The sequence below is a fragment of the Euprymna scolopes genome, chromosome 1 (genome assembly GCF_053919585.1).
Source record: "Euprymna scolopes isolate OS-2025 chromosome 1, ASM5391958v1, whole genome shotgun sequence".
NCBI classification, from domain to species: Eukaryota; Metazoa; Mollusca; class Cephalopoda; order Sepiida; family Sepiolidae; genus Euprymna; species Euprymna scolopes.
Window position 1 is genome coordinate 81780874 of NC_136482.1, and position 27171 is coordinate 81808044.

General features: G+C 32.0%; 1 protein-coding gene and 1 long non-coding RNA gene across 5 annotated transcripts in view; one reads left to right on the forward strand and one right to left on the reverse strand.

Moving 5' to 3' along the window:
* LOC145243562 (putative phospholipid-transporting ATPase IIB) overlaps window positions 1-27171 on the forward strand; it is a 392356-nt gene that overhangs the window by 79057 nt on the left and 286128 nt on the right. Inside the window, exon 1 of one of the 4 annotated variants that reach the window (XM_080106732.1) lies at window positions 26594-26771. The exons of the other annotated variants lie outside the window; for them this stretch is intronic. Coding sequence (XP_079962858.1) covers window positions 26698-26771 — 74 coding nt within the window. The 5' untranslated portion in view covers window positions 26594-26697. Of the gene's footprint in view, window positions 1-26593; window positions 26772-27171 lie in introns of those variants that run through there. 4 annotated transcript variants of the gene reach the window in all.
* LOC145245140 (uncharacterized) overlaps window positions 1-27171 on the reverse strand; it is a 119178-nt gene that overhangs the window by 7418 nt on the left and 84589 nt on the right. The window contains exon 2 of the long non-coding RNA XR_013863001.1: window positions 23352-23433. This is a non-coding gene — a long non-coding RNA (uncharacterized LOC145245140). The remainder of the gene's footprint in view (window positions 1-23351; window positions 23434-27171) is intronic.

Below are 27171 nucleotides of genomic sequence, written 5' to 3' on the forward strand. Positions count from 1 at the left end.
TAGATCACGTAATTCTTGTTTATTACTTATTTCTCGTGTTATTTGACCAAGAGGAAAATATGAAGAATTACTCCACCCCTGAAAATTCCTTTAAAATTACCACTCTTATAGGTTTTCGGGGTCTCTGAAAACGAAAATAATGTTTAAAATTACAGCAAACGAGTAGTTTTCAAGATATGAAGAAATATTAGTTTAAAAAAGTGGGAAATCACTTTCCTATAATAATTTAACGTAAAATGATAACCCACTTTGTGGCCACGGTTTTTTTTTTGGGGGGGGGGCTTCTGTCCACCCTCGGAAAATCCTTTAAAATTACCATTAACGTTTAAAATTCCAGGAAACAAGTAGTTTCCAAGATATGAAGAAATGCATTCACTTTATGATTTTATTTTGTTTTTGGAGGAGCTGCTGAGTGCTTGTGCGCCGCTGCGGCGCTGCGGCGCTCTGCGGGTTTGTTTTTCGTTCAATTATAGAACTTGTATAGCTTTTTAACATGTGCTTATGCAGTTTAATTAAACGTTTTCACATAAGTAACGTGCCAGCAATAACCGAGCAGAAGAATTGTTTAATATTTTACAAAAATTCTGTTTACATTTGGTGGGAGGCGGTGGAGGGGCGGAGGGTGTTTTGGCGACCGCGGCCGCCAAAACACCCCTCGCCCCTCCACCGCCTCCCACCAAATGTAAACAGGTAATTTTAAAGGATTTTCCGAGGGTGGAAAGAAGTCTCCCCCCACCAAAAAAATATTGTGGTCACAAAGTGGGTTATCATTTTACGTTAAATTATTATAGGAAAGTGATCCCCCACTTTTTAAAACTAAAATTTCTTCATATCTTGGAAACTACTTGCTTGCCGTAATTTTAAACGTTATTTTCGTTTTCAGCAACCCCGAAAACCTATAAGAGTGGTAATTTTAAAGGAATTTTCGAGGGTGGAATAATTCTTCATATTTACCAAAAATTATTTCGTTATTTCTTTTGTTTTCAGTGAATTTTATTCAAGTCTCATGGAAAAAATAAAAGAATTATTTCATTTTAGTAAGACAGATAACGAAATAGTAATTCGTTCTTACTAAAATAATGACAGTGGAAATACATATTTTTTGGTAATAATAAAAATAAAGTTTGTTTAATTTTGTCTTACATATCTCTGTCCTCGTGGGGAGGCAAGTAAGAAACAATAACAACAAAAAATCCTAAAAAGTAAATAAATGATAAAAAAATAAAGTTCGTTTCATTTTGTCTTCGAGTTTCCGATTCGAGTTTAAGTTTGACAGACGCGGACGATTTTTTTTAGTGGTGATTTGGCCAAGGTATTCTGATATCGTCATTTACCGGTTTTCATGTATGTTGAAAATGGATATTACATTTTAAAATTGGTGCAACCAAGTACTTTTCCGGATATTAAGCAATGTAATTCCTTATGTTATCACTGGTGGCCATTTGTACACGCAAGCGTATATATTTTTGACGGAACTATTTTACTTTTTTTTTTTCTATGTACAGTTATCAGTATTTATGCATTTTACTGTTCGTATTATTTTTAGATAGGATTTCAAGTTAAATTCAATTTTTACAGTATCTTTTGTTTATTAAATTGTACAGAATAGTTAACAAAGCTCTCCCTCCCAATGTTAAATATGGCTTTCTAAATAATAACGTTATTATTTCAGTGTGGTCCGTAAACTGCACGAGTACCCAATTACTTATGTTGCAAGAGAATGCCTTTTTCTTATATATATATATATATATATATATATATATATATATGCAAGAAAGGTGGGCTCTCTCTACCGTGCTAGAAAACTACTAACACCCGAAAGTATCCTGTACCTCTATAAGGCTACCATTCGCCCATGTATGGAGTATTGCTGCTACATCTGGGCTGGTGCATCTGCTACTAGTCTCTCGCTCCTTGACAAGGTTCAAAAGAGAGTCGCAAACCTGATAGGCCCTGAACTGGCATCTAAGCTTCAGCCTCTGTCCCATCGACGAAATGTTGCATCCCTCTGCCTTTTCTACAAGTATTTTAGTGGTGAATGCTCTGACGAACTGCAATCACTTGTGCCCCCACTACGTGAGCACCCTCAACAAACCCGACAGGCTGCTAAATCCCACCCCCACACTGTAGAGATCCCTAGATGTAAAAGATCTTTTTACTCCAATAGTTTCTTCCCCAGAACCGCTAGACTCTGGAATTCCATTCCAGGTCCCTGCTTCCCCAACAGTACTGACGTGCAGAAGTTCAAGTGTAACGTGAACCGACATCTTGCTGCCCAAATCCCTACATAGTACCCCAGTAGTTGTTGCTCCGGATAGTAGCCCCCTACACCAAAGTGGCAATTTGCCTTGTTTGGGGTGAAAAATGTAATAAAAAAAAAAAAAAAAAAATATATATATATATATATATATATATAGTTTATGTTTTAGAGCTGGTGATCACTTTCCTTTATAACTTCAACGTAAAATGATCACCCTTTTTTTTTTTTTACAAAAATAACAATTATTTGGAGGAGTGACAGTAGGTGGAAATTAGTAAAAATTCGATATGTAAGGATTATTATGTCAGGCGTTTTCCTGTTGAAGACAAAATTTGTGATTAAATGCCACAAAAGCTTTGTCTCTAGTTTAAAAATTTACAAAAAAAAAAAGGTATTCCTATTTAAACTTGATATTTTTTTAAATGGAAATCGCTAAGGACATAGCAAGAAGCCACTTAATCTATAGAGCTAACAAGAACAAAAAATGATTATTGCAAAAACTAGATATGCCTGTTAACCATAATCTTGAAAGGACCAAGACTATAGTTTGGAGGAAAACGGTCAACAGGAAGAGAGTTCCAGAAGTTTGAAACTACTAGAATAAGAAGTTGTATTACAATGGGGTATCGAAACAGTGAATTGCTGGAGACCACTAGACAGAGTTCACCGAGTTGGAACAAAGTAAGCAGGAGATAGATCAGACACTTTAAGAACACATGCCACAACAGTATTTATAGAAAAGACTGAGACTTAGCTTAAAATTGCATTTTTATTTTGTATGTTCTTTTTTTAAATTCGCGTTTTTTTTTTCACCCAACTTTTTTCAAGAAGAATCACTTAAGACTTTCGCTTTTATTTTGATACAATCATAAGTACAATGAGGATCTCAGTTATTTTCCTCAAAATTGGAAATTTTCCTCAAAATTGGAAATTTTCAACAGCTATGGGCAAATAGCTCCACTGTCTTGTGGCTGCATTAGTAAAGGCAAAGATTAAGGGAGTAAATCCTGACAAAGAATCTAGTTTAAAGTCCTGATAGGTGGATGATGAAGCACTGCAACATCTTTTTGGCAACTCCGGCTGCTGCACTGGCTCCGACCATATCGGCTTGCTATTCCATCAAACTTTAATGCTGAGAGGGGAACCTTGGTAACTGGGCAAATGTAGGTCTCCTTATCACCCACCCAAGCCTGCATCTGGAGAATCAACTGCAGCTTCAACTTTATAGCCACAGCAGACGCTGCAGTGCACCAGACTAGATGCAGAATGCCATTATTTCATTAGACGGAAGGTTGCCATCACATTTTTTAAAGCAAATTTATAGTCACAGAATTTTTTGGCTTGAAAACGATCAATAATCAAAAATCATGATCAAATTGTGATTCATATGCATTTTTATAAATAGTTTTCTTTGGAATATGTCTGATTTTTTTCTTTTAATAAATTGATTTTTCAAAGTTAAGATAAATTTATCAAAAAAAAAGAAAAGGACTTTTCCCTCAGATTTTCTATCTTCCAATCAAAATAGTTAGAAAACCAAGGATCAGTACATGCTAAATCGCATGATTTTTAGAAATCTCTTTCTAGATAAAATCCGAGTGGTATTAACTCCTTTTGTGCAGATGTCGGGTTTAGAAAATATTTCTTAAAAAGTAAAGCCACTTCCTTTAATTTTTTTCATTTTCTGGGTTCCACATTGCAAGTATGAGAATTTTTTTAACATATCTATTAACTTAATAGTTAATTGGATTGCCATGAAATTATCTAATGATCAAAGTAAAATTTTAACATAATTTTCCATAACATTAGAAAGTATTACAATTAGTTTTGACCAATTTCTAGTTGAATTTTGTAATTTTTCACTTGTGAAAACCAAAAATTTCTTACATCCGGTTGTGGTAGATTAAGATCAGGTGTTATGACTTGTTGTACATTTGATGCAAATGTTTCAGTGTTAATAAGATATTATACCCCCCCCCCCCGTATTGAGGACTTATTTGGGGTTAGTATTTCTGTAAAAGCAACAGTGTTCCACAGCAAGAGCAGTTTATATGGGAAGATTTTTACTTTCATTCTCCTGCAATTATTTTCAAATATCCCTAATTTCTTTCTTGTCATATTTAGTTAAAAGCAGTCCTAAAATTCTGGATTCAGAGGCATTTTCTTTTTTTTTTTTTTCTATATTTTGTTGTCTAAACTTGCACTAGATCCCACAATTTATCTGTTTGACTCTTCAGTTGTTTTCGACCACCCAATTTATCTAATTATGTTTGTTCTGTTGACTTAGCCTCGTCTTTCTTCAAATTTCTGGCAAACAAGATATCTTTCTCTGCAAAAGTAGCAAGCTGCTCCCAATCCACTTTGATGTATTTTTCATAGAATTAGTGCTTTTTTCTTAGACTTATAATTACTTACATCTTTAGTAAAGCCCTCTGTACATCTGTCACTTCCACATGGTAACAAGAACAAAATATCTCCTGAGGTCAAGTTTATTCCGTGACTGCTTATCTTCTTTAATAAGTATCGTGAAAATCTTGGGCTCTGTGATAGCGAATTTCATTGTCAAGTTTAATCTATACTAAAAGATAAGATACAGCTCCTTATTAGTTACAAAAAAGCCTGTGTATGCATGCATTGTGTGCTTAAATGTTCTATGTGATTAGTAAGGTATTTAACATCTAAATATTTCTTAAGAAAAAAATTGGCTAGAAGCCCTGCCAGTTGTGCGTCTTTAGCAAGTGTAAAGATGTTGATACTTGAACAGGCACACAGCCATATACCAGAAATAATCCCAAAAGATCAATGTTGTCAATATCTTTTACAAAGAAGCAATGAAGCTATCAACAACTAAAAAGAAGAGGACAGATAAGAAATCGGGTGTCATAGTTTATTTTCTTATGCAATGACATACATTTTAGTGCTGATAGCTAAATTTAAAACAATTTTACATTGTAGAGAATCAATATTGTCCTGTTTTTTTGTTTTTGTTTTTTTGCTTGTTATTATGATACTTGTTTTTTTTTTTTTGTTTTTTTTTTTGCTTGTTATTATGATACTTGTTTTTTTTTGGGTTTTTTTTTTTTTTTTCGGAAATGAAGAAAAAAGTTTTAAGGCAGTTGCTCTGAAATTTTATTATAAACTAGTCTAGGTGCCCGGTGTTGCCTGGGTGTTTGGAGGTGTGTGTTGAGCAAAAAAAAAAAAAGAAATGGTTAGTAGGTAGGCAGGCTCGAACCCGTACTGCGAAGGAGGAAAAGAACGTGAAAAAAAAAAAAAAAAAACGTGATGTCTTTGCTGTTGTGTTCATCACCAAATTGGAAGTGGCGAAGGTTTAAATTAAGGCTAGTCAATCAAAAAGAGAGGATGACTTTCGAAAATATCAGCGAAAAAAGCGACCCCTCCCTGAAGAAAAGTGCCCAGTTGAGGGCAAAGGAATTAATGTTTTTAGCCAATTTTTTTATATTTGTCGCCCAAAGGGTCAAACTTCAAAACGATACCAATCTCATGAAAATCAGTCGCCTCTGTCGAAAGTTTTAGGCAGACATACATACATACATATATGCATACATTTAAACAGACAGGTGAGATTTATATTATAGAAGATAATTTGAATTTAGCATCAAAATAGTATCCATAGCTCCATTTATATTGTTGTTTGCATAAAATAGACAAAAAAATGGGGAAATTTTATTTTAAAAATGATTCGATCTGGTTCAATAAACATAAATATTTTTGCCATTTTTGCAGGAAAATTTAAATGCAGTGAATTATACATCACATCTAGATTTCTCTAAAAATAACCATTTAGCCCACTGTTGGGGGAGGGGGCGTTTTTTTACAGATCATTTTATTTATTTTTCTACAGTTTCAATATTTGTGCAGAACAATGTGCCAGTGTAAATAGTTTTTATTTTTGCCTCCACAATCTTCAAAGTATCTTCACTGCATAGCATTAGAGTAGTTTTGTCTTGTGCAATTTGGAAATACTTGTCATCTGAATGTATGTCCTCTAGCCATGCCATTGCCACATGCTCGAGCATTGCTAGAAATTATCCTCAAATGAAACCCCAAATGCACAAGTTTGCTCAGGTAACATAAACTGATGAACAAGTGTTAAGACTCAGTTAACTTGTATAATCTCTACAGGGAATACCTTAACTATTACAAAGAAAAATTAACAGAAGCAAAATGTACATAGAAAAAATAATTGGCCAGAAAAATGGACTGTCATTTTACATTGAATTTATATTTAAAAAAAATGATTCCCTACTCTCAAGTTTAAAATATTTAATATAATTTTAAGATTTTTTTTTTCAACAGATTTGCAAATTCTAACCAATTTATTCATTTACCATTGTTGTAGTAGTAGTAGTAATAATAATTTATAATAAATAGAAAAAGTATTTTTACATTCTGTTAATTTTTTATTTTTGTATAGGTGGCGATGGTCATGAATTGGATGATCAGCTTATGATAAATTTATATAGGAAATTGATTCTCCATCTAAACTCTGAAATATTTGATAATAAATAGCGATATGAGAAGTAATTGTACCAAAGGAATTTGTGAAAAAGGTGAAAAAAGGGTTGGTTGTATATAATAACCACCCGAAATTAAAAATATATTAAAGAATTATATAATTACAAAATTTAATCCACCATATTTAAAGTTCAATGCATGCAAAGGAAGAATTAACAACACCTCATCTCCGTATTATGAATGAGTTTCTAAATTGAGGATTTTAAACTGTTCAAGTGTCATTAAATTTAGTTTTCAAAATACTAAAAAAAAAAAAGAGACAAGAGAAAGTAATGCATTTAAAAAAAGATAGCAATGATGTCAATGAAATTAAAAAGACTTCCAGGCAATGCCAAGAACCTACACCTCAGCTAGTAATTAATCATTTCAGTTATTTATTTCGCACATATATCGATGAACTAGATCCTAATGAATATAAAATGTAAATAAACTTGTCGCTATGGGAGATTATGTGAGAGAAAATATTGATTATTTGGTTCAGTTGTAGAATAATAATAGAAACCAATAGACTATCTCACCTGTTTCAATTAGTGTTCGTCCACATTTTCTATAAAATTGCTTGTTCTTAAATTGTAGTCAAAAGTTTTGAAAATGCAACTTTAATTTAATGTTAAGTAATAGATATTCATTATCTTTTTTTATTTAAATTTTCACCCATCCCTATTTATTAAGTATAATACACAATTCTGGAATATTTTAATCGTTAGTAGGCATTTTTTTCCTTTTTTTTTTTTTTTTTTTTTTTTTTTTTTTTTTTTTTAAACAAAATTATTATTTTTTTATAGATTGGCATGCATATATTTAAAAACTGATGATTGACTCCGCTACTCCCAATTTTTTGGTCTATTTTTAAAATGTAATTCCAACCCAGACTGATTGGCTGAGCTCTGAAAATTCTCATACTCCGGAATCCAATTCTACCCTTTATAAACATGCCGTTACTGAAATCACAATACTCACTAAGAGATATATTACTTTGCATGACATCAAGTTCATTTAATGCTTAGGTTATTACATTCATGTGTGTGTGTGTGAGCACATGCATAGACTGCTATTCCCTATTATTGTATTTGTAAAAGGGGTTACACTTTCTCACCTCCCTCCTCTCTCTCTCTCACACTCACTGAACATCGCTAATGTTTCTTATTAGAGTTTGTCTTTGTGTGCGTGTGTTTGCTTAGGACTGCATCTAAAAAAAGCAAAACAATTTTTGTTGTTAAAACAATTGCAAAAACTATTGATAAATGTAAATAAACATTACAAAATGCAGCTTTCTGTGAGTTAAATATATATTCAACAAATTTACAGTACTTTTTACATTTTTCGTTTTTATTTCCATCTTTTTCCGCTTAGTTAGCTTGACAATTCGTCTGCATCTTTTATTTTGCTTGGCTCCATCCGATGACTGCCAGTCGATCCCAAACCATAATTGACAAAAAATCTCGATGAACTTATCCTACAACGTTTTCAAATTCCTTTATCCTTTCTTTCCTTTTGAATTATCATCGGTCTTCCACAAAATTTTTTGGTTTATTCTATACACAGTTTTCTTTTCTTTTTTTTTTTTCCATCAATTTATTATTTATCAGAATTTATTATTTCACTATGCTTACATACAAAAAGAAATTGGCTAAATTTATACTGTTTGTAAAAGGAGTTTCTTTCTCTTTCTCTCTGAGCGTTATCAATGGTTCTTATTATAATAAGAACCATTAACAACGCTCATGCATGCGTGTGTTTGTGTGCATGTGTTCGGTTGGGACTGCATCTAAAAAAACAAAACAACTTTTGTTGTTAAACCAATTGCACAAAAGATAATTAATGTTAATAAACATTACTGAATGCTAGTTTACAATTTGCTGGGCGTTTGCTACAACCATTAACAAGTTTCACAATATTGTGTATCCACAAATATTGAGAACATAAACATAAGAAACATACATTTTGCCTTCTTTGTTTTTTGTTTGTTTTCTGTTTAAACAAACTGAGCCACAGCAATGCTTAGCCGGGTATAGCTCGTTAATATATTGGACTTTTTTTAATATTGTTATGAGATTTCAAATTTTACTAATGATTAAACTTACAAAAAAAATTCACTTTGCTATTTTCACTTTGCCAGAAATACTCTTTTTAGAAATCCACTCAATAATTGTCACTGTGACACTTCCTAACACGTATTAGCTTGATTTCTATCCATTTTTTTTTTTTTTTCGAATTTTGAACCATTTTTGATGCTCCAAAGACAGCATGTTTTGATTTTGATTACATGTTTACCTTAGCAACTCGACAGTAGTTCTTTTTGGAACCGAACTGAAGCTTTAGATTCTGTTAAAACACACAAAACTTATCCAGGTAGGTAGAAGAGTAACTTCTCTTACTTTTGGTAACATTCATTTGTTCCATATTTGAATTTTTCACCCATTTTTTTCCATTTGTTGGCTTTTCTGCTAAATTCCTGAAAATAGTTATCTATATTTCGGTTTTATCATTAGATGTTATCTACTTCCAGTTGTTTCTTCGAACATGTGACTACATTCAATAGACCAAATTCAATGATGTCAGCAGATTATATGACTTTAGTGCCTAGGCCTTCTTAATATTATTTTTACAGAGGGCAATACTCTGCTCTCATACCTGACTGTCCGGAATGATCCTAATTTTCCATTACCAAACTGTCCTTGCTTTTTGCCATCTTTACTCTCTCATTTTTATGGTGCCAAAATGATTATCGTGATAGATGTCTATTGCATAACTGTGGCCATAGTACTTTATTCTGCAACATCAGCAGGTCATGTGACTTTAATGGAACAGCCTTCTATTTAGATAGGCCACACTCAAGTAGGGTAATATGCATGATTGCCAAGAAGATGCTTTATTTACTCAGGATGAGTGCAGTATCGTTTCAATTCTCATGAGATTATCCTCCTAAGCATTACTTCCTCTCAAAGAAGAGGGTGGGTAATCGTCTGTTGCCTACGTGTCAGAACGGGCAATTTTTATAGATAATTTGTTATATTGATCACTTGTGGTTTCAGAAATGGCCACACCCACAGTGTTAGATCTTATGTCACAGCCTGCCCTTGTTGGAAGCCATGTGATCTAATAATAAATCATTATTTTAGTACAATTTTGGAGTAAATGTCGATATCATTTCACATAAGTGACCATACATTAAGTAATTATTTTACTTATTTATACTATAATGTGGTTAAATAATCAAGTGTTAACTATTCTACAGTTTCCCTGATGGACTGTTAACTATGCTGCATTTTCAACTCGAGTTTCTTGGGTTAAATTCGACACTGCTGTCAAAACTTTCTACTCCAACATCCAAATCCCTTCAGTCTCTGAAAAATCTGACTCTTTTTATTTAAACCAAAATCATCTTATTTGCATATGAGGTAACAAGATCGCCAGCATATAAAGAGGAGCAGCAGGCATTTATTTTTTTTTTGTTTGCACCGGACACTACAGTCTGCTGAGAGAACAGGTTTGTACCAATTTTTAAGGCATTTAATCATATGTCTCTTTGATTTCCAGATCAGTAATTAGTTTCATATTTCATCATCCAAGTTGGGTATCTTTGTTCGCAGTCCAACTGTCATATGGGTTTTTTCTTGAAGGATTTCATCAACTTCCTCTTCTGCTGGGAAGAAACTCTCCATATGTTTAAGATGTGACATGGCATTCCATCAACTGCCATTTTGGTCTTGGAGAGTAATTCAGTTACTGTCTCTCTTCATCAGCAGGTTGTACAGCGAGGATTGGCCACTTTCACCTACACCTTCTCACCCACAGTGATCGTCACTTTTCCCTGTTATGCTCTCTTCATTATGGCCAGTGGATGTCACCATTTGAATGTAAAAACAAATCAACGTAGCACCGACGTTTCTTTTTGGGCAATCTTCAGTGTCATGTTATACAAAAAACTGCTTACTGGGGCAAAACTTGGTTTCTTGCTGCCACAGCTTTTCTAGTTCAATGGTGTCTCCCTATGATTTCATTGCCATTTGGGTCATATGCAGATCTAAAATATTGCTTAATGCCCCACTTCTCACACAGTACTTAAAGGCTTCTGAGCGGAAAGACATACCGTTATCCACCAAAATCTCTTCCACTGGCCCCCTTTCCATGAACACCTCTATCTATATAAAAGCCAAGTACGTCTAAGGATGGAATACTGTTGCCATATCTGGGCAGGAGCTGCTAAAAACAGCCTATCCTGCCTTGACAGAGTACAAAATAGACTTCGTGGCTTAGTGGGAGATGCCCTTTTCTCTACCCTGCAACCTCTCTCCCACAGAAGAGACGTTGCGAGCCTGTCCTTGTTTTATCGTTATTTCCATGGCAGATGCTCGTCTGAACTCCAATCTCTGGTCCCCCCTCGCCAATCTTTCACGAAAAACACCCGTCTAGCTGAATCCACTGTGAAAAATTTCCCCCACTCTATATCTGTGCCTAAATCAAAACGCGGATTCCATGAACAAAGCTTCTTTCTTAGAACTGCACGCCTGTGGAACTCTGTTCCGTCTGCCTGCTTCCCTCCGGACTACAACTTGGATGTCTTCAAGTCCAATGTTAACAAATTCCTAATGAACCGCCTCCTTAAGTAAACACTTCAGCAAATCTCCACACTAACGTAATGTACTTGCAATAACCCTTATCCCTGAGTGGCTTCCGGGCCTTGATAAGTGGTGATCACTGTGTAAAAAAAACAAAAACAAAAAAAAACCTCTTCAGCAACTTTTGTTACAGTCAATTCTGGAGAAGTTTATTAATGCATGTGGAGAAGGTTAAATTAATTGCTGATTACCTCCCCTTAATAACATCTCCAGAAACAAATGGCTACGACAATAAGTTATCGTTAAAAAGTGTAAAATTTGAATTTCTTAAATAAAAATGAGTTGTAAGCCATGTTTAGTTTCAGAACAGTTTCTGATGGTTAGTTGTTCTATACAAGTCCTGGAGATGATTAGTTCTCAGTAGACAGTTCTTGAGTTGGAAACCACAATGCAAAAGATTCTTCCCGTGTTGACATGAAGAAAACACATGTGAGGTTGCTACAGAACAGGTTTCATTTTTATGGAGCAATGCTGGTTTCTGATTGGCTGCTAGCAGAACGTGAATTAATTTGATTCGTCAGTTCCTAGCAGCATCGTTTATAAATAGACTTTCCCGACTGTCAGATTAGGAATTTGTTAACATTGGACTTGAAGACATCCAAGTTGTAGTCCGGAGGGAAGCAGGCAGACGGAACAGAGTTCCACAGGCGTGCAGTTCTAAAAAAGAAGCTTTGTTCATGGAATCCGCGTTTTGATTTAGGCACAGATATAGAGTGGGGGAAATTTTTCACAGTGGATTCAGCTAGACGGGTGTTTTTCGTGAAAGATTGGCGAGGGGGGACCAGAGATTGGAGTTCAGACGAGCACCTGCCATGGAAATAACGATAAAACAAGGATAGGCTCGCAACGTCTCTTCTGTGGGAGAGAGGTTGCAGGGTAGAGAAAAGGGCATCCCCCACTAAGCCACGAAGTCTATTTTGTACTCTGTCAAGGCAGGATAGGCTGTTTTTAGCAGCTCCTGCCCAGATATGGCAACAGTATTCCATCCTTAGACGTACTTGGCTATTATTGGATCGGTCATTTTGAATCTTTTACTTAATTTGTTCTTAACATCAGTCAACATTATGTCACAATTTGACGCAATTAAGATATCATCGACCCATAAAACCAAAATCAGTAGTTTACTGCTTTTGTGTTGGGTATATAAACAGGGGTCTGCTGGGCATTGTTTAAATTGTTGTTTAATCATATAATCATGAAATACTGTATTCCAACACTGAGCACTCTGCTTTAGACCGTACAATGATTTGTTAAGTCGCCACACGCTATTTTTATTTTTCATTATAAATCCCTCTGGAGGGGTAATATAAATTTCACAGTCTATTGGGGCATTCAAATAAGCATTTTTATGTCCATTTGATTGATGTTTAGGTCATATTGCGATGCGATTTGCAATAAAATTCTGATAATCATTAGGTTTGTGGTTGGTGAAAACGTCGAAAAATATTCTATAACATAAATCTGAGAGCAGCAAATCTGGCTTTGTACTGTTCAACGCCTGATGCTGTAGTATTTTTTGTAAAGACCCCTCTTGTAGAAATGACATGTTTATCTTTTGGGAGAGGTACTACCGAATAGGTATTATTTTCTGTCAAAGTATCTATTTCGTTTTTCATTGCTAATTTCCATTGATCACAATGTTCTGAATTAATTGCTTCGTTAAAACTTTTTGCCGTATTTTCCATGGAATAGCAATAATCGATTTGATAATCTTTCATATTGTCAACCACAAAAAAATCGGGCTATCTTCTATTTTTTTTGGGGGGGGGGGGGGTATCTTTCGACTTTAACATCATCATCATGGATACTCTTGTCCCCATCATCTTCATTGTCTTCATTTGTTTTAATAATTTGAGGACATATAATTTCATCCTCTTCATATGACAGAGTTTCGTCTTTAAAAGTAAACGTGTCTGTGAATTTTACACATCGGATTCTTTTTATTTTATTTTTCTCTGGAAAAAATACTTAATTGGCTGGACTGTTTTTATTGTATCCAAGAAATATACCTCTATCGGTTTTAATATTTAATTTACTCTTTTCATCTATATATGTGTAGCAAGTTGAATCAAATACATACATTCTGCTTAAATTTGGTTTTCTACCGCAGAAAGCTTCTAAGGGGTTTTAGATAGTGTTTTGTTAAAGCACCTGTTGCATATATAGGCAGCCACCATAAGTGCGTACGTCCAAAGGTTTTTGGGGAGTTTTGATTCAATGAGTAGACATCTTGCCATTTCAAAAAGTGCCCGCCATGCTCTTTCCACAGTCCCATTTTGGTGTGACGATCTAGGGGCCGATTTTTCATGCTTGATACGATGGTTAATTAGTAAAAGTTCAAAGTCTTTATTAGTGAATTCCATACCATTGTCAGAGTGAATACACTTTACTTCACTGTAGGGAGCCATGTCGGCTAAATATTTTTTAGTTGCTAGCAGCAACTAAAAGATTTCTTCTTTAAAAAATAAACCATTATTAAATCCGAATGGTCATCTACAAAATTCAATGCATATCTATAATGTTCTCTGGCCATCGGTTCCACGGAATATTCAAATCACAATGCACCAGTGATAAGATTTTCGTGGCCTTCTTGTCTGGTATCTTGTTTTGATAGTTTGTCATTTTTCGCTGCATACAAACGTTGCAGTTAAAGTTTTTGGATGTTTGTATTTTCATTCCATCAACTACAGTCGACAACTTTTTGATATCAGGGATATTGCAGTGTCCAAGAATTTTATGCCATGTCTGTAAATCATGACAGACGGTTTTTGATGAGACTACGCTATTTAAATAATATAGTCCTCCATTTTCTTTAATGTCAAATACAGTTCCATTTGGATACACCAGTTTTGATTTATTGGGGCTAAAGTTTATATTTGCACCGTGTTTAATGGCAGCTTATACAGAAAATATATTTTGTTTAAATTGCAGGAATAGAAGAGCGTTTTTAGAATACAGAAACATAGTTCACCTTTATTGTTTCTTAGTGAAATTTTAGCATCGCCTCTTTTCAAAACGATATCGTTTACTCGACTGCCGTCGGCGAGTTCTACAAAATGATTTTGAGGCTTAAAGTTGGGATCAAAATTAATGAAATCAGATTCCTTTGTAATCACATGTGCCGTTGCACCACAATCGACAAGAAAATTATTGCTGTTTGTTGAAGCGTCAGACGTACATGAAAATAAAAATGTATGTTCGCTAATGGAGCTCTCCTGTGGAACAAAGCATCATGAGTCTGCTTCTAAACTAACTATAACATAGTCATTTTCAAGTCTAGCATAAACAAATACTTGAGCTTTTTTCTTGTATAATCAGTTCTGCTTAAGTAATCCCATTCATTTGTTTCAATCCCCTGACAGAAACGATTATAATTCAACTGACAATCTCTTTAACCCTTACTTTTGAGTGTCCCCCTTCTTTGATAAATGGTCATGTCTTTAAATGGGATATACATACGACTGGGGATCACTTTTGAACTTAATATTTCCATGAAACTTCCTCCTCTGGAGGAAGCTGATTCAACCTGCCTAGAGTGAATGATACTGACGTGGCATTCAGATGAATACAAACGCAGAAACAACAAGCTTCACATCACTCCCAACTTTACACCTCTCCATTTTAAGGACGAAATACTTATTATACACATAGTTGTAACTCTGTGATAACCTTTAACAAGATATGAAAAGGAAAAAAAATTTTTTTTTCATTTGAAAGACATTCATCTTTTATTGTTTTCATTTCTTTTAGCATCTTCAGAGTTTTATCTCTTAGCAAATATGATCACATTTATCACCTGCACTCGGCATGTCTCCTAGGTAGCAGGAAGTGTCTACTACCTCTAGGATGTTGTTAATGTTATCTAGTCTCATCTCTTTACGAGGATGACCATCAATAGAGCAAGCATGCATGTCCCCGGAATCACCTGCACTTGAAGTTGGCGTTCGAAGCTACTTTACTCTTCAAGCCACTACACTTTTTGTGGATGCACAACAGGAACAAACAAAAACAAATTACTTTCACTTTTATTGCATAACTTTGGTGGAATCGGTTTCGATATTAATTTCAAATAACCTAGTTTTACTTAAACCATGCTTTAGTTAAAAAAAATATAAAAAATAACATTAAAAATATTAAGTTGCACCACATTTCATAAAATGCCAAAATGAAATCCAGGCTGAAAAGATTATAAGTTTTCTTAACTAGAAAATTAAGCTGAATCCCATTTCACTCTAAATAATTCGAGTGAATGGAATAAGACTTTACCAATTTAACATAATTTTTCTTAAAAAAAAGAAAAAGCACTCAATAAATAACTTGTCTGCAAATCATTTTCAATAACAAAAAAAAATAAATAAATAAAACATTAAAAAAAATGAAAGGCCACAACATTTACGAAAGTAAGTTGAAGTTATAGAAATCTAAAGAGTAAAGTTAAACCTTCACATATTTTTCAAATGACAAGCATAACATCATTTGGTGCTCTTACCTTTTTACATAAACACACATGAGAACATGAGAAAAAAGTATGCCATTTTTTTTTAATGGGTCGATTTTTAGCATGGGTATTTTTTTATTTTTTTTAATATAATTTTTGGCTTTTTTTATTTTGTTAATTTTACTTAGTACATCAGCAGAAAGACCAAGCATTACCTGAAATTTTATTAACTCCTTTTGTGTCCAGCCCATACAACTGTTTTCATTGATATTTTTTACATTTTATAACATTCAGTTTCACGAATTTATTCAACAGAGATTCAGAGGTTGTAAGAAAATTGAAATAACTTTTGGTAAATTAATAAGTCTTAACTCTCTCAATGTACACATATTTTCCTGAAATCTATGAGGCACTCTATAGACTCCTGTTCCAAGCACGAATTTATTAATCTTTCTATTCTTATTTTTGATTTCCATAATAAAGTAAAATGTATTTGTTTTTATAGAATTTATGAATGCGGAGGACATGATATTATTGTACCATCCATGATTAAAATGAAATATACTTATCATAGTACATCGGATAATGTAGTTTAAAAATATGCATGGTTATATGAATCTCTCTGAAAGCGTAGGGTGGATTTGTAGATTCATACCTTTCCAAAGATAATTAGTAAAAACGATGCTGTTGTCCTGAGAGTCTGCATTTGTAACCAATATATCATCATACTTTCTTACTGTTTAAAATCTTTTTATGATTAACACATACAAAAAAAAAAAAAAAAAAAAAAAAAAAAATTATAAATTACTAGCAAGGCTACTTAATGTTGGCCAGAATCTTAATTTCTGTAAATTACATAGATTACAAAACAAAAACTAAAAATTAAACCTAAACAATCTTGATTAATCTTATAATCTTTAAGGTCAAAGTTTATTTAGGGACAAAATCAGAGTAAAAATAATTATGCCCCATGTGAGATTCACACTAACAAACTCTGTCTCTGATTAAGGAAACTTAATCGATTGACTCACAGTAACAGGTTAGAATATTGTGATGCTATTTAAAAATACATAATACAGACTGTCTGTTTTCTGTTCTCTCATCTCCCCCCCCCCAAACATTTTTCTTTTTAGAGTCAAAAGTTGATCAGCAAAAGTCAACAAAAAAAGAGAAAGAAAGCACCCTCTTTTTTCACCAGAGTATATCAAAATATAAAATTAGTAAATCAGTACCTGGTTATTTGGGTAGCAGTATCGAGAGAGTGCAAAATTTGCTTCTTCGAATCCCTCTATCATATTAGTAATCAAAACAAAAACTATTGATTGGATTAAATTTGAAAATCAATGAAATCGATTGAAAATAAAATTTCTGTTTGAGCAAGACAGGCCAATAATCTACCTTATAAAACTAATAAAACATTTTTTATACAGATCGTAGTAAAAAAAAAAAAGAAGCTATTGACGACAAAATTATGATGGAAATATTGATTTTACTTTGCATATCAGATAATATTATGGGTTTCAGCCATATTGTTTGTCACTGTATTCAACTACATCAGCACAAAAATCATTCCGTTTTGATTCTTTGAATGGTTTGTAAACAAAGTCTTTGGACACCATGTTAATATCCAATTGTTTTATTTTGCTGGACTTTTTAGATGAGTATTGATACTTTGTATTATTTGGATTATTCAGATTACTGTTCTCAGCTGGAGTATTGGTTTTGCAATGTTTCAGACGATGTAATCTCCAACCTTCTTCAGATTTATTTTGTTGAATTAAAAAATCTTTCTGTCAAACTCAGAAAATGTGCACAGAATTTTAAACGGAAGCTTTTATTTAATCCCAGATTAGCATGCTCTCGTTCCATCAGCCAACTGAGAATACAACTGCAAATTACCTAAGACTTCTCGAGGATAAGGGTCATGGCTGATAGAAAAAGAGCACGTCACTTCTGTGGATTAAATAAAAGGTTCCATTTGAAATTCTGTGCATATTCCTAAAGTTGACAAGATACATCTGAAGAAGTAGGTTATATCATCTGTAACGCGTAAATAACACTCAAGATGAGAACAGTAGTCCGAAAAATGAAAATAATCCAATTGTTTTATTTAAAAAATTTTCTAATTTTAATTCATTTCAAATACAAATAAATAACTTGTTTGTTTTTATAAACTTTTTATATTATGACTAGGGCTATGACAACAGAATATTCTTATCATTGTTTTGACTCTCGAGTATATATCCGACACAGACACAGTTAATCAATCGATAACCACATCATTCTATAGAAAAGCATATAAGATATCAACGGATACACACTCGAGAGTCAAAACAATGAAAAGAATATGCTGTTGTCCTAGCCCTAATTATCATTAGCAAGATTGTCCAGGGGAGGTAAGGGATAATATCACATGCAACATTATATAGTAAAGAAATCATGAATAATTTTTTTAATTTCATAAAAATCTGTCCAATATTCTAATAGCTTTTAAATCAATGGAAACATTTAGCATTCATAAGCGGAGGGAACGATTGGCCTTCTTTGTCCACTTTAAAAAAAAAAAAAAAAAAAAAAAAAAAAGAAAGATCAAAATACTTCATTACACTCCCTGTAACGTCTACTATCAATGTCACAAATTTCATTAAAAAAAATCTGTCTTGTTTTTTTAATCCTTAGATACATTCATTTTAAAGGAGGGAGGGGGGGGCTTCATACTTTGCAGCCTTCAAAAATAAATCGAACATATCTAGTCTATTAAATAGTTAACATACAAACATGTTGCGAATTTCATTAAATTTTGACCAGTACTTTTTCGTACATGTACACACATACAGATGTTCAGCTGTTGCCAAATTAGTGATACATTCACAAAGTAGCTAAACATGTAAATAATAGCCGTTTTTCTAAGCCGTTTTTCTATTGTTGTAATCTAATTAATGCAAACAGTATGACCAAAAAAAAAAAAGAAAAAAATGCTCTATATATGAGTAAAATAAAACTTTTTTTTTTTAACTTGTCTGTCATCTCTTATAAAGGTTCAAAAACCACTCGAGGATTAGGGTTGATGAGATTGTCAATTGTATATGAACAACGTCTTGATAGGATTTGAAATGATGGCTTGACAAGAATTTCTTTGAACTTGAAAACAATCATATTGTAGTCAGTTTGAAAGCAATTTTGTGGTATCATATTCTTTTTTATGGAAATTCCATTTAGTTTTAGGTACACAGAGGAAGAAAGGAAAATTCTTTACAACGATTGTAGCAAGACGAATTTTGTTGTAAATGTATTACAGGAGTGAACCAGAGACTGTGCTCAATCGAAAATAAGAAAGGAGTAGAGAAATACTAACAATATCTCTTTTGTGAGAAACTGGCTATAGGGAAGAGAACGGATTATCCAACATTTCTCACACTAGGTTTCTAAGAAATTTTGTTCTCAAAATACAGATTTTAAGAGTTTATGACTCTGAGTAGCCACAACAAAAATGGCACATTTAAAATAAGGACCTTTTTTATGGTGACATGATTTGTAAAAAATCATTTAAAAAAAAATAGTTTGAAAACAAATTTCAAATCTCTTAATTTTTAAAAACAATAGGATTCTGATGATGCAGCAATCATATCCCTGTTGTAAAAGGTGATTTGTAATAATACATTAAACATGGCGATTACATTTTTTAGGAAGAGATATCATATAGGAAAGTTTAAAAGATATATATCTGATAAAAGCAAGAGGATTCAACTGAAATTATCTATTTAAGAAAAGCTACATTGTCATTGTAACGATTGGTCATTTGGTTTGCTCAATTTTATTAAATTTCAATGATTTATATTGAAATGGATTTCGGTATTCTTAAACCACATTGTTAATTTACATACCATGTTCCAATTAAACAGAATAATTTATAGCAAAATTGATTTGTATACATGAACTGCTGATATGGTTAAAAATTAGATGGCTGATATAAACAAAACCAAAAAGTGTAAAGGGAGATAACTCTAATAACATGCCATAAGAGAGATAACTTCTGCTCCCTACATTTTTGTTGAAGGAAACTTTTTATACACTAAGTTTATATAATAAAAATAAATGCATGCAACAAAGTTAATATTTTATGGTTTGAATTTCTGATTTAAAAAATTCGAATGTTGCTAATTAGAAAGTATTTGTTCGATCATTGACCAAATGAAATTACTGTTGTCGTTGGCATCATTTTGTCTTTTTAAAGCGGTTATTCTTGCTTACATTTCATCCTCTAAAATGAGCAATTTTAATAAGTAACTAGCGAGGCCACCTGGCGTTGCTTGGGACCACATAAAACAATGATAAAATTGAAGTTGATTTTTAACATACCTATTATTTTTAGTATAGAGGATTTTTTGATGTCTGTGTATCATTAGCTATCTCGAGCAAAAGAATATTTTACCTACCCTGGGACGGTTATTACACAACATATGTATGAAATAATTGTACCTTCCCTAGGACAGGAAATTTACAGCACGTATAAGAAATAATTTTTTCCTTTCCTAGGACGGGTAATGTACAACACATATTTAAAATAATTTTGCCTACTCTCAGACGAGTAATGTAAATACATATATGAATCCTTAGAGACCTTCAGAGCACTTTTAAAAGCAATAGATTCATGCTTTTTTTCTACCCAGCACCACCACCACTGTGACGTCATTTCCGGATCATAACATTGAAAATTCAGAAAAATATGGATCACCCCCATCAGAAACCGGCCCAATTGACCATCACACAACACCAACAATATTTATGAAATAAAGTAATTTTGAGATCGTAGACTGCTTCAATCATTTCCGAGATTGATTCTGTATTATCCTCTCACTGTTACAAATTAGTTTGTTTGTTTATTTGTTTGTTTAACCAGCATATCGACGTTCTTTGGGTCATTTAATGCTGTATATAAGGTTTAAAATTTTTTTATACTTTCAGAGTCGATTTTGCTGGGTATATTCGGGCAATGTTTTGATATGGTGTGTTGTGATATGGTGTTATCTCATGGCATTTATAATTTATGGTAAAGATTTGCTCTTAGGAAATTTAGAATGGTTTTAGGGTTTTATTTTTCGAACAGTTCTTTTAAGTTTGTGGCCTTGTAGTAATGTTGACAGTGTTACAAATTTACATGAAATAATGTAATTTTGAGATCGTAAACTGCTTCAGCCATTTCTGGGGTTGACTTCATATTTCACCCTCTCTCTTAAAAAGATATATATAAAATAAAGTAATTTTTCCATGCATTACATCCTCTGAAATGAGGAGCATGGGTTTGTCGCTTGACACACTCTCACCGGAGAATGTTGATGGGTCCAACAAGGCAATTTTTATAGGTAATTTGTTATTGGCCATGAGGCTCTTGTTGTATACAGAAACTATTACACTCGCATAAGATTTGACCTTGTCTCAGATCCAGATTTCATAGGGAGGCAAGTAAATCAATAATAAATCATAATTTGAGTATGTAATATGCATGGTATATGGATCTATCTCTATAAGCCTAGGGTGAATTTGTAGATTCATACCTTTCCAAAGGTAATTAGTAAAAATGATGCTGTAGCCTCAATAGTATGCATTTGTAACCATTACAGCACACCATTTCTTTATTATTTAAAATCTTTACAATTGAGGCAAAAGCAATTATGAATTTACTAAGTTTCTTGACATTATCCGGGGTTCCAATTTTAATAAATTACATTTGTTTACCTAAAACCAAACAGAACTTGCATAAACATAATTTGTTTTCTAGAACTTCCCACCTGTCGAACAACTGCTTCTCAACTAACTATAGCATGGTTGTCTTCAAGCTCAATTTTAACAAATACTTGTTGAGCTGTCTTCTTAAATAATCAAATTCTCCACCCATCATTTCTAATCTTCTCATTATGCTGTTCATCATTTTACAATCTATTTAGCCCGTATCCTTGAGTGGCCTTCAGGGCTTGTTAGAAAAAAGAAAGAAATTATCTGACTCATTAGAAAAAAGAAACAAATTGTTCAGAAAATGTCACACTACACTGTTTTAACTGTCATGCATTAAAATGATTTAGATCATAGCCATTATAAACATCACAAATAAATTGCTAAAACCAATTAAATATTACGTTTCTGAATTTTTGAGATGACGATTGATTATTCATATTATTTTGATTCTTTGGACTACTATTCTCATCTTGAGTGTTATTTTCACTCAAGATGAGAACAGTAGTACGAAGCATCGAAATAATACAATTAAATATAGTTGTAAACTAAGCACCATTGTGAACTGACTTGGCATTCTGAGCACCTCTCTATCGCCATTATTAATAGAAAGGTCTTGAGCTAGCTTTGACCTGCCAAGCCAGCAGAACATCCAATGAAACTTCCTGATATTTTCATATTGGTTTTGGAGAAGGGCATGTTATTAATTAACTATTATTAGTACACATTTTCTTTCAGTTTTTTTTTTTTTTAATTCCTTGAAAAATTCTCCCTTAAAAAATATAAAATTGGTAAATGCACAGGAAATGTCCAAAAAGTATTATCCAATTTTAGTGTGGTAACTTTAGTTAAGACTCTATTGTATCTTTCTAAACTGAGATGATAGTATAATAGAATCGAAAAGCACACAGATTTGTTAGGCTATGCTAGTCGTCTCCTTTTATATATCAAGAAAAAAAACAAACAAAAAATTTTACTTTATGCAATCATACTCTACCAGTGATCTATTTTTATCATCAAAGTTAAGGATTGTTTTTTTTTTTTTTCAGTGGTTGAATGACCACTTAAGAACAGCCAGTAAAATAACCAGACAAACGAAAGTAGTTATAAATAAAAATTCATTGTTTAACCAGAAATACAAGTTTTTTTTTTGCTTTTCTTTTTCCAAAATGTTTAGTTAAATACAGAATGTTTCCATTTTTTTTTTATTTAAAAAAAATATAACTTTTTTTTAAAAATAAAATGTGCATAAAGTAATGCAAATAATATTTTAATCAGTTCATCGAATAGTTGAACACGATGTGACGTGTTGACACATGAAACTGAACAACTACTTCAAAAGATCAAGACCTTCTAAATCGTCAGGTTATAATAAAACAATTTTTTTTCTCTGAAACCTAAAACAAAATTGTTTTTTTTATATATAATTGCTGTGAAGTTTTTATGTTTTTAAACTTTTGGCTCAATATAGCCATGTTTGTTCTGATTAGAAAACTTGGCAAAAGATTAAAATAAAATGGAAACTCTGATAGAGAAATTATGTCCTCTTTTTGCATAGATTTCTTCCTAACGAGTATATTTCTAGTTTATGACATTTAGCACCTTTCATATAAAAAAAAAGGAGAAACTTATGTCTCATAACCCCCCCTCCTTCCCCAAATTTTATTAAGTTTCAAACTTGCAAAAACAAAACTGACACAGAACAGAATTGAAAAGCCTAATATTATATGATAGGTGTGACTGCGATTGATCAAAGACGTTATACCTTTGTGTCTTTGTCCTTATTATGACCATTGCTTCTTCATCCAGTAAATTTGGAAAACCCTGATGTTAAATAGCTGTAAAAGCTGAAATATAAAGATAAGAGTTTTTGATTAAATGAACTAGAATTCAAAATTTAATAAATAATTATTTGTATGTGACAAAGTAAATGCAATGAAAAATGAAATTTGATTATCTTTTGCCAGTGTTACGTAAAATTTTCCTTTGTAAAAATTATTCTTTTTAACTATAAGCAAGGAAAGCTATTTTTAAGATCGGATTTTTTCGATTTTCGATACTTATTGGGTGAATTTCTGTACAAAACATATCTAAGAACACCGTGAGACATATAAATAAGCTTTGTGTGAAATTTGCAAAAGATAGGCTTAGCCGTTTTGGAACTTATGAGGAAAAAATTCACACACATGCGCACACACACAGCAGACAGAAAGACTTTTATATAACAGTAGAGATTATCAAATACAACTAGTTTATTTAACCCTAAAAATATAAAAACGTCAATTACTTTACTGCTTTTTAGATAGTTCATAGTATTTTTCAATTTCATAAATAAAAAAAATATGAAAGAAAATATTAATTGTATTTTAAAACAGAGTATGTTAGCTGTTGTAAAGTGCACAAACAATACAAGTTTATTTAAATAAAATAAATTTGTATTTGTGCACTTTTATAGCAACTGACATATTGATTTTAAATGCAATTAATTTTTTTTTTTAATTAAAAAAAAATTTTTTTTAGAAAGTTAAACACAAGGTCAGGTGTGTGAGTTTGCTGAAAGTGTTTCGGCAGAACTAACTGGATTCAAACTTGGCACACTCATGTTTTCACTCCATGTCGGTGTAAGGTCACATCAAAGCAAATAACATTATCAAGCGGTGGTCAAATATTCAAGCTTTGATTTGATTAGTTTGCAGATATTAATTCCATTATTATTAGTAGCATTTTGATTGAATCATAAAAATCAAATAATCTATTTAGCTCAGACAAATCTATAAACTCCATGAATTATTTTAAATAAGTTACAGTAGTTTTAGTTTTTCATAAACTCGACATCTTTCTTTTCTTTGCATTTAAATAACATTTCTTATTCCTGTGAGAGCCTGATGCACTCAAATGTCCTCACAAGTTTCACTTGCTTATAGGATGCCTATAATAAAGTAACACCCATTACAAAAACAGCTGCAAGTGTAGTCTACTTGGTAAATGAATATTTTTTCCAAGTTTACAATACAAATATCCAATTACTACTGAAAATATTTTCTATTATATTTAATGTAATAATCGATAAATAAAAATATCTCCATTTCAACTTTTTAAAATCATTGCTTATATATGAAAAGACAATAAAAAAATACATTTTTTAAAATGTTTCATGTGCATTTTACAATCATAAACAAAGTAAAAGTGAAAATCTCTTTAGCTTTTAGCTAAGAGCAAATTGTAGTATCTGTTCTTATACTACCATTTGTCTATTTTGTCCTTGGTCAGTGAAGAGGAAATAATTCTAGACTAAGGCATTTTTATTTTTGTCCCAATCTAGGGAGTCATTTTTGGAGAACTGAATTTTCCTCTCATTAAAAACCAATCTTGTGACTTACTCTGCTCTCGTAGGGAGGCAAGAAAACAAAGACGCCATAAAAGTGAAATTAAAGAAAGAATATGCATGTAATTTTATGTACAGTTGACATTTTTGGTGCTTATCTAGAATTACACTTGGTTAAAAAATAAAATTAAAAATATGTATGTATGTACTTGTCACGACATGAGATGTCATATTCCAGAAGTCACATAAATTGATCAATTTGTTTTTTTGATTAAGAAAATAAAATTTTATAAGGAGAGAGGAGGAGGCTAGGAGACATAATTTTGTTTTAAAATTCAAAAGCAGCAACTCAATTCAGTTATTGAGATTTTGTTTGTATTAATATTCCAAAACTTTTTAATCGCTAAAAATCGTAAAATTTGATTTTCTTAATTTAAAAAAAACTTCATCAATTTACATGATTTTTGAGATATAACATGTTCGTTCCATGACGACCACGTACATCAAAGATTTTTGTGTATTATTTTTTTTTTAATCAAATGTAATTCTTAATAAGCATCCATTCTTTATATAGAGGAAGCACAGAGTTATTTCCCTTTGTCTATGCATTTTAATTTTATAGCGTGTATAATTTCACAGCTGTTGGTTGTCATTGAGTAATGATTTACTAACATGGAATTCCTGTAAACAATAATATCTAAAAATAAATGAATGCTAAATTAATATTTTTTTCTTTTCTTATAATTTCGTCACCTGATTATTTTTTTGTTTTATTTATTTTGAATCAAATAAACATTTAAATAATTTTATACTATGATTGACTTTTGGACTGCATTAAATGGTGTCGAATTGTTTTTCCAAATTATACAGCTCATATGAATTTTTTCTCTCTCAAATTTCTACTTTTGCATTTGACTCTAGTTATTGATATATGCGGCTTTAGGTCTGAACAAATAAGAATCGATATATAAAAAATAACTGACATTATTCAATTTTAACATTGTCATGATCAGTAGTTTACTGCACTAAAAATTGCCACCAATTTCTGTGAAAATAAAATAAAAATAAAATGCAGTTCTTTGTTTAATTATATAAAACTAGTAGCGTTTAACTAAAAAGTCTGAATTTACAAAAAACATTAAAAAATTTTTTTAAACATTTTAAATTGGAATTTTTAAGCTAACTTTAGTTAGCAGGAACTCATAATTTGTAATTTATATATTTTAAATAATAAATCAAATAAATTATAGAATCCATGAAAAAAATACTTAGATATATTTTTGCCATGCATTTTAATGGATTCTGAACTTTATAATTTAAAAAAAAAAGAGGTAAAATATTGCCCAACTTTGGACACTTAAACATTTTTTAAAAATAATTTCTAAGGGTGTGCATGAAAAAAAAAAATCGTCATTGAATTTTATTTTTACAGATTTTATGATTTTTATCAAATTTTACTATAATTTATTTGATCGGTAAAATTTGTATTTTTTGTTTGGTTTGCGTCATAATATTTTGTTACCCCTCCCCCATCATATTTTTTGATGACAGAATATACCAAAGAAATAATAATAAAAAAAAAGTTCTCTAGATCATAGTTTTAAATACATTAACATTGCTCTTTTTAGTATAATTTCAAAAGTATGGGAGCTCAAAGGTATAATTTGGTTCTTTTGTTCATGAACACACGTGTTGAGAAACATTTTGCCGAAATGAGGTCAAAGCTGTTGGAATAATTACAACCCACCGAAAGGCATTACGTTAAAATTTTTGCTGTCCACTGAATATGTACACAAACCGACACACATTTTTGGTACACTCCCTTTGTGGAGAGCTGGATTTTTTCAACCCTAAAAAGCAGTAAATATGAACATTTTTTTTTCTTTTAAAACCCTTTTCTCTCTCTCTCTCTCTCTCTCTCTCTCTCTCTCTCTTCTATTTCATTTATGAGCAAACTGACACATTTTTGACACACTCTCTTTGTGGGGAGCTAAATATTTTTAATCTTAAAAAATAGTAAATATGGACAATTTCTTGTTTATTCCATTTCGTTGGCATTGAGCAACAGCAGATTACAGATTACTTGTTTTTTTGGCTAGGCACAAAGTATAGTATCTGTTCTGATACTACACTTGACCTTTTCTGTTCTTGGTCAGTGGAGGAGAAATTTTTTATGACTGAGGCAATTTTTAGTTTTGAGTGTCCCTTTTTGTGGAGCTGCATTTTCACCACATTAAAAACCAAGAGAGGCAAGTAAATA